Below are 8,694 nucleotides of genomic sequence, written 5' to 3' on the forward strand. Positions count from 1 at the left end.
TAACCTGTCTGTAAATTAAATTCATTTGCATTGTACCATTTTAAATATACATTTAAATTTGTTTAATAATCTTACAGATAAAAGGGTGTGAGGTAGAAGGGAGAGACTTAATGAAATAGGATAATAGTATATGGAAAATTGTTTGTATGTGTGTGTTTGTGTGCGTAGTCTAGCATGTTTAACCCAAGTAAGTGCATGTTTCTGTTGTTCTACAGGAGAGGGTATCTCCAGTAATAGACTAGGGAAGCAAATATATAAAAGTTAGCAGCCCAGTCCAACAGTTCTCCCAGCAGTGCAGTTGTCCGCTGGTAGAACACACCTCTTCCACCAGAGAAAACCTTAGTGCATCAGAGGAATGTTCCAATGTTAGCAGAATGAATCTTTTGCATTCCACCCCATATTTTCAGGTTAAGTGGTTCGAATGAAGTACAACTCCACGTGCAACTCAGAGTTATGAGGAATAAGTGCGCAAGGAGTCCCTAGCTTGTGGCCATGGAAAATAATCAATGGCTGGCGTGCAGAAGGAACTTCAAAACAATTAAGTTGTGGAGTAAAGGGGCCTGCCTGTCTCAACACAACCTCACAAGAGAATTATTCCAGAATTTGAAAAACACCACACCATTTCCCTCAGCATGGAAGCTCCCTTGCCTTGCAGGGGTGCAGTTGAACTGGGACTAGTTGGAGAGCAAGTCCAGTGCCAGGCTTGGGTGTGCATCAGTGACACCCATCAACTGACATGCCCTACTGCCCTTCAATCCTTCGAGCCCATCACAACGTCTGCCATAGCATTCAGTCACTTGGCCTGATCCAGCTGGACCGCTGAAGAAACAGGCAGCCTACAGTGCAGTCCTAAGCAGAATTACACCCATCCGAGGCCATTAATGGGTTCAGAAGGATGTAACCGTGCTTAGGATTGCACTGTTAAATTCTGACTCAGTGCCCAAAAGGGGCTCATGGGCATGATGTACATCCCAAACTCTCTTTCACGGTGCTCTTTCAGGGCTCTTTTTGTAGCAGGAACTCCTTTGCATATTAGGCCACACCCCCCGAGTGTAGCCAATCCACCAAGAGCTTACAGAGCTCTTCTTACAGGAGCTACTGTAAGCTCTTGGAGGATTGGCTACATTAGGGATGTGTTGCTTAATATGCAAATGAGTACCTGCTCTTTTCTGGTCAGGCTTCACACTCCTGAAAGGGTGGCTTGGGGGTGGGGAGCAAAGCCAGGAATTGGGCTGTGGCTGGGAGATGGAAAAGCAGGCTAAAAGCCCCACCAGATCCAGAGGAGCACATATTATATTTGGCATTACGTTGTATTCGTTTTGCATTATGGACCACCAACTCATTATAGACGTTTATTTCTAATTTAAACACTTATTCAATATATCATATACTCAGACATTTCAAGTGTATATAATCTTTGATGGTCTTCCCTTGGTGTCTTTCTGCTGTTTTCTGCAGTTACATGCTGGGAATCCCTCTTTTGTCTGCGACCTCTAGGTTTTCAGGGCAAGAGAAGTTCGTAGGTATTTTGCCACTGCCTGCCTCCGCAGTGATCCTGGACTTCCTTGGTGGCTCCCCATCCAAGTACTGAACAGGGCTGACCCTGCTTATCTCCTGAGTTCTGATGAGATCAGGTTAGCCTAAGCTGTCCAGGTCCTCTTACTTAAACGGGTGGCAGCCAGGCAGATTCTGAGCACTGCCGCACCAACACATACTAAATGGAGTGGGGATGGGCTTCACCTGCTCTTGTGCTGCGCATCAAAGACGGGCATGAGCACCGTTGTCGAGGACCAAATTGCTAAGATAGAGAAATCATGCAGAGCTGTGCAATTACCACTCTGCTATTGCTACCCTTTGAACAGCACGTATGTGTGAAAGTAACTTAAACAGGAGTAGCAGCTGCTCTTGCCTTTGACTATGAGAAATGCTAGCAGGACCTAACTTGCTGGTTGACTGCTGTTAGAAGCCAAAGGGTAACAACCAAATTCACAGCGAGGGGAATGAGTTGTGAGAATCAGACAGGATCCTTGGTTGTTCCAGGAGGTTATGCAGCTGTATTTTTCCTTGAAATGTGCTTGTAACCCTCCCTGAGCACTGGTAGAAAGCACTTTTCATCCAAGCTGAATCTGACGATTGGGGCGGGATGAGAGCAGTCCCTGTGGTTGTTTTCAGATAAGTGGAAATAAACTCAGGTTTTCCCTAAAGATACCTGAGGGGAAGCTGCTGATGAGGCATGAAGTCCTTTGCAATCCCAGGGTCCCTGAACAGGGAAACGACTTCACAGCTGCAAAAGCAGAGAGACTTAAGGGAAAGCCTAGGCAAAGAAAGGTCTAGTGCTAATTAAGGGGGGGCACAGTCTTTTAACTCCCCACTTTGCATGTAAATCTTACGTTGAACAGAGACTATTTGCACCATCCTCTAAGAAGGAAAAGGTGAAGGCTAGCTGGTTTAGTTGACCATTGTTCTCAACTGTCGTGCTCCGATGGACCTAAATTTTAACTGGTTTATCTATATGGAATTTTAACTGGTTTATCTATATGGAATTCTTTGAAGAAGAAGAAGAAGAAGAAGAGATTGGATTTATACCCCGCCCTTCACTTGGAGTCTCAGAGCGGCTTACAAACTCCTTTCCCTTCCCCTCCCCACAACAGACACCCTGTGAGGTGGGTGGGGCTGAGAGAGCTCTGACACAAACTGCTCTTTCAGGTTACAGCTGTGCCAGAGCTTGTGACTGACCCAAGGTCACATCAGCAGGTGCAAGTGGAGGAGTGGGGAATCAAACCCGGTTCTCCCAGATTAGAGTCCGCGCACTTAACCACCACACCAAACTGGCTCTTTGTGCCTGTGTAAGCCGCCCTGAGCCCGTTTGCGGGGAGGGCGGGGTATAAATATAATAAAGTAAATTAAATAACTCAGTTGTTTGAGGTCTACCAAAAATGTCTGGATTCCTGACTCACCATTGGGGCTAGTAGTTTGCATATCCCACCCCTTGAAGTGGAATTACAATTGCAGTAAATCCAGATGATACCTAGAATATTCATGGCAGTGTGGCTACAGTGTCCTCCTGGAACATTTGAACATTTCTGTTTTGTGCATGCTGCAGAATAATAGAAACGTGGAAGCTTCCCTGACCTCCTCAGGCAGGCCGTACCAAAAGGTTGAAGCCGCCATAGTGAGTATGTGTGAGTGGGTGGTTGCTGATCTTACCCATTTGTAGGGTGGCACCTTTGGAAGGCCAGAAGCCCTTTTCGGCAATATATGTAACTGATGATCTAGGCAGGCTCTTGTGTGAAATACATAGCATAAGAGAAGCAAAATCAAGACTACAGAGGTCAGCTGCCTTTCTTCAAAAGCAGGCAAAGATAGGAATACTGAGGAGGGACTGAGAGTTAAATGCTACTGGAGAGGAAGGAAGCCAAGGGGATGTATGACTGCGAGTCCACAGCTAGGAAGAGCTTCTGTACCTTTCACTCAAAGATTTTATTCTGCCGGCATTATCTGCGTTCCAGACTGATTTATTCCACAGGATCAGACTGTCCCCAGCAGAGACCACTCATAGGCTTGACTTCCCTACTTTCTGAAGCTGACCAGAAGGATTATGACCTTTTCTGCCCCTCAGTGTCGCAGCTGTTTCCTGGCGAGTTGAATCCCCGGCGGATGCTCCAACTTTGCGGCACCCCTTCCACAAAAGGGCATTTATTTGGGGTTTTTTTTTCCTTGAATTCGGATCCCACCCTCCCCATGTGTTTTGCACTTCCTTTGAAAAGGGGTTGTGCAGCTGTGTCATCGTGTACTTTGTCAGCAACGGAGCCTCCCTTTTTTTGGAGCATGTGCAGTAATGTTATAACGTAACTTTGGCCCCTGCCACACGGAGGGAAAACACCCATCAAAGCGCGACTAAATAGAGCCGCACCAAAATAGAGACACGCGGGCGGGATCCCACGGTTCCCGTGCACCGCGCGCCGTTGCTCCCTGGCACGATCAGATGCCGGGGAGGAAGAGTCAGGGGGGAGGCTGCCGAACTGCGCATGCTCGAGCATGCGTAGTTTGCCCGGGGGCCGGGATGCGCCGGCGCAAGGACGCGCCGGCGATCTCACGGCCCAGATTGAAGCACTCTACACCAAAGAACCACCTAGGTAGGTAGTTCTTTTTAGTGCGGGTTTTCCGGTGGGAGGGACGGATCAGGGACGGGCAGGCAACGATTCCCAGATGTTGCCATGGGATCGCGCCTGTTTGCTCCGCCCTCGATCCGTCCCGCTCCCGACCCAAAACCCCTAGTGTGAACAGGGCCATAGCAAAACAAAAAAGGCTGGATGTATCGTGGGGAACAGCACAGTTGCTGCCATTTCAAAGGTCTCCCACTCCCTTAGTCGCCAACTAAGAAAATGTCAGAACCCACAGCCAGCAACGTAGTACACGCTTATCAGGAAAGGAAATACTTTATTGAAGAGCGATAGATGCATTAACATAGGCACTGTTAAGAATGGCGGCTGCCCCCTGGGCATAATATGATATAGGGTATTCGTATGCACACACACCCCTGCCCTGGCCAATAAACCACACTCCCGCACGCGGGAGAAGGCGCTCCGGCCGTTTAGCGCTGAAGCTGGGAACCAACTCGCTTCCACGGTTCTCTTACTAGACATCAACATCCCACCACCTGCAGAACTTAGATAAGCGTTACAGCAGCTAATAAGCACAGAAGGAATGCAAAGGCAATTTGAATACAACTGACCCCCCAACCTCCATGGCATCGAATTGGATACACCAGTTCATAACAGTGATTCAAGAATTATGAAGCATGCTAAATGTGTCGTCATGTGCTTCGTCAGCGACCGAACTTCCTTTTTTTGTGTGCATATGCAGTAATGCTATAACATCATCACTGTATATAAAAAAAAGACTGGATGTATCATGGGGAATAGCATGGTTGCCGCCATTTCAAAGTCCCCCCCCGGCTCCTTCTTAGTCACCAATTAAGAAAATGGCCAGCGAAGATTGCCACAAAATCCTAATGAAAATAGTGTTCTGTTTGCGACCATTGAACTGGATACACCAATTCATAAAAGTGTTACTTAGATAAGCGTTACAGCAGCTAATAAGCACAGAAGGAATGCAAAGGCAATTTGAATACAACTGACCCCCCAACCTCCATGGCATCGAATTGGATACACCAGTTCATAACAGTGATTCAAGAATTATGAAGCATGCTAAATGTGTCGTCATGTGCTTTGTCAGCGACCGAACTTCCTTTTTTTGTGTGCATATGCAGTAATGCTATAACATCATCACTGTATATTAAAAAAAGACTGGATGTATCATGGGGAATAGCATGGTTGCCGCCATTTCAAAGTCCCCCCCCGGCTCCTTCTTAGTCACCAATTAAGAAAATGGCCAGCGAAGATTGCCACAAAATCCTAATGAAAATAGTGTTCTGTTTGCGACCATTGAACTGGATACACCAATTCATAAAAGTGTTATTCAATAATTATGAAGCACGCTAAATGTGTCGTGATGTACTTCATCAGCAACGGAACCTCCTTTTTTTTTGCATATGCCAGTCAGTCAGGCTTTTTTAAAAGATGTTTAAAACACTGAATTGTCATCAAAACACACTGGGAGTTATGGGGGGTGTGTGTGTGATGAAGAGACAATATAAGCGCAAGGCAAAACCTACCCACCAAAAAAATTTAAGGAAAGGAACTTCATGAATGGATAATTGCATGGAGAAGGCTACGTGAAACCTCACTGCCCATTTTGTCCCAACGTTATAATGTTCCTATATTATAATGGAAAAAAAAAGATGTCGTAATGCAATCAACATCATGCGTAAAAAAAATGGTGGCGTGCTCAGAGGACAACCTGAGGGGGGCAGGAGACAGGGTGAACACGTGACAGTGACAACACAAGGGTGGGGGGCAACAAAATTTGAAAGTGGGAATTCCTCACTGGAAAACTATGAGTTCAGATCTGAAGAGGAAAAAAATCATAGAAAAAAGTGGATTTGGAAAATGTGGGGTACCAGGGCACTTAAATTCACTAAGTTCCTGGGGAGGCAAGAAGTTGTGTGGAAAGTTTTACAAACTTTGGCCCCGTTCACACGGCGAATTTGTTGCGGGAGAGCCACGATTGGATGGCGGCTTTTCCGGGCACAATCACCCCACAACGTCTGGCAAGTGGAGCGCACCTGTGGGCAACCCGTGGCATGCCACCGAAAATGCGTGATAAAAAAATACCTCCTCGAAGGTAGTAGCAAACGGGTTGCCTCCGGACTCCCTTGGTGTGATCGCACCGGCGCGGCTTTTCTCTCCGGCTGTCTTTGTTGCTGCGCACACACCGAGGGCTGGAACCGTGGGTTGCCGCTGACGCGTCTGATTGTGTTGTTGCGCAGCTAATTGCAGTGCCGCAAATAGCCACGCCTCCCCCCCATTTTCCTGCACGTGTGACCAGCGGCTTTGATTATTTAAGAATGCCAATGTGGAGTTTTGCACTTGTGCAGAAATGGTCTGAGTTCCCTCCTCAGACCTTAACATTGCTTACATAAGTAGTCTGTTCACATGAACTTATAGGTGTGTATCAGCAACTCAGTAGTGTCAGTAGCGCTGCACAAAAGGGAGAATTCTGCCACATGTGGCTTTTTCACTATAGCACTGTGACCCCACCCATGCAAGAAAAAAGAAGCTTCCAATTAACTCTCAAATGGAGGGGGAGAATCTACAATGAAGAAGAAATAACTAGTCAATCTAGTATTTTAGTTGCTTTACTACACAGTATTAAGTTCCAAACTGTAGTGTAGGAAACCTATAGAAAGTCCATACCATGGATGCTGAAAGTTTTTCTAAAGCATAATGCAGAACACCGAAGGGGTGTGGCCATTTTTGGACTTTAACTGATCAGAAAGTGATGGTTCATTTTCCTTTTGCAAATGTTCTCCATGGGGGCGACAGCATTCAGCACCTAACCAGGGAGAAGAAAACATAGGTGTGAAAAAGTATTTTGGGATATTCTCCCTTGGTTTTCAGCTGTGACCAGAAGCAGTCAGTTAGTCATCCTGTGGGATAACCCTAATCCCTTTTCCACTGCCACAGGAGTATGCAATTATTGTCTCAGGCAATCAGTCACCTCAATACAGCTTTTCTGGATAAAGCTGGTCTCTGTTTCCTGAATTTACAGTTCTCTGTGGATCTATTTAAGTAAACAAACGAGCAACAAAATTAGATTAATTAAAAAAAATTGGGGTGGATCCCATCCAGGGTCCCCTCTAAACTGAGTTGGTGTGAGCTAGCTCACAGTTTTTGAGCCTCCGGCTCACACATTTTTGTCTCAGCTCAGGAAGGATGGCTCCAGAGCATACTAATTTATACAGCAGCCAAATCACTCGCTCACAACTTTCATGCCAGTCGCTCACAAAGTAGAATTTTTGCTCACAGGAATCCACAGCTTAGAGGGAACATTGATCCCATCTAAAACTTTCATGCTTGGAAGGACTTCTAGTACATGGAAGCACAACTTCTCCATTTCCCCCCCTTCTCACTGCTCCTAGAAATGACCCCCCCCCCAAATGCTGGTCCTGGGGATGGGGGCACCCCTCTAGGAGCAGTACAAGGGGGACGTTGGAGGGCTACTGCAGAAAAGGATAGTTTTGGAGTGTAGCCACGTTGGTCTGCAGTGAAGCAGATTTGAGTCCAGTTGCACCCTGGAGACCAACAGGAGTTTCAGGGTGTAAATGTTCTAGAGGCAAAGAAAGTTCCCTTTATCAACAGAAGGGGAGTTGGTGAAAACCTCCCTCCCTGCACACAATCTTTTTGATAGGGTGCAACCCATTGTTTTAGGTATCTTGTCAGTCCAAGTGAAAAAGTTCCCCCTCCTTAAATATGATATAGGGGGATTGTTTGCATTTTGAATTGGGGGGAGGGCTGGACTTCCATTGCCATTAATCTACTGCTGCCTAAGTATCTGCTCTTGTACAGTTTAAATCATAGCTCAGGATACTCCTGTCGTTCCGGGGAAAAGAGAAGGCACATTGTTGAAGTCTTGGAGTATGGTGAGGCACATCCAGGCCAACAAAGATCGCCAGAACCAACACAGAGATTGGCCAGTCCATAGGGTGCATTTTTTTTTTTTGGTAAACAAATTTTTATTTTCAATAGGAACTTAACATCCAACAATATTCATTTTCATTTTCCCTTCGTTTACCCCGTTCCCCTTACCTCCCCTTCCTCCTGTGGCTTCCCGCAATGCTTCCACCCTTCCACCCACATTATAATACGTCATCAGTTAAATCATTTTTCTTATCACTACTGTCTCCAGATAACATCAATTAACCTAATATTGTTCTAAACATATTAAATTTTGTTTCACAGCCCAGTTCTTTTCCAGATATGTTTTAAAGTCACTCCATTCTTCTAAAAACACGTCATCTTCCTTGTTATTCAGGTTTTTTGTAATTTTATCCATTTCAGCCATGAACAGAACTTTTTGTATCCAGTCTTCGGTCTCTGGTACTTTTTCGTTTTTCCAAAATTGTGCATAAATCATTCTTGCTGTTGTTATTAAGTACCAGAGTAAGGTTTTTTTCGTCGTGTTGACTTCTTCCATTTTAAGTCCCAAAAGCAGAATTTCAGGCGCTTTTTTAAAAGAGCATTTCAGTATCTTTTGCATTTCGCTGTGGATCTTTGTCCAAAAATCCACAGC

General features: G+C 45.7%; 1 protein-coding gene across 1 annotated transcript in view; it reads right to left on the reverse strand.

Annotated features, from left to right (window-relative positions):
* Positions 1 to 5,850: 5,850 nt before the first annotated feature.
* LOC107125827 (guanylate cyclase soluble subunit beta-2-like) overlaps positions 5,851 to 8,694 on the reverse strand; it is a 43,865-nt gene continuing 41,021 nt past the window's right edge. Inside the window, exon 15 of the mRNA XM_015429288.1 lies at positions 5,851 to 5,862. Within this exon, the coding sequence (XP_015284774.1) occupies positions 5,851 to 5,862 (12 nt within the window). The remainder of the gene's footprint in view (positions 5,863 to 8,694) is intronic.

The sequence above is a fragment of the Gekko japonicus genome, unplaced genomic scaffold, assembly GCF_001447785.1.
Source record: "Gekko japonicus isolate JY-2015 unplaced genomic scaffold, Gekko_japonicus_V1.1 scaffold4487, whole genome shotgun sequence".
In the NCBI taxonomy this organism is placed as follows: domain Eukaryota; kingdom Metazoa; phylum Chordata; class Lepidosauria; order Squamata; family Gekkonidae; genus Gekko; species Gekko japonicus.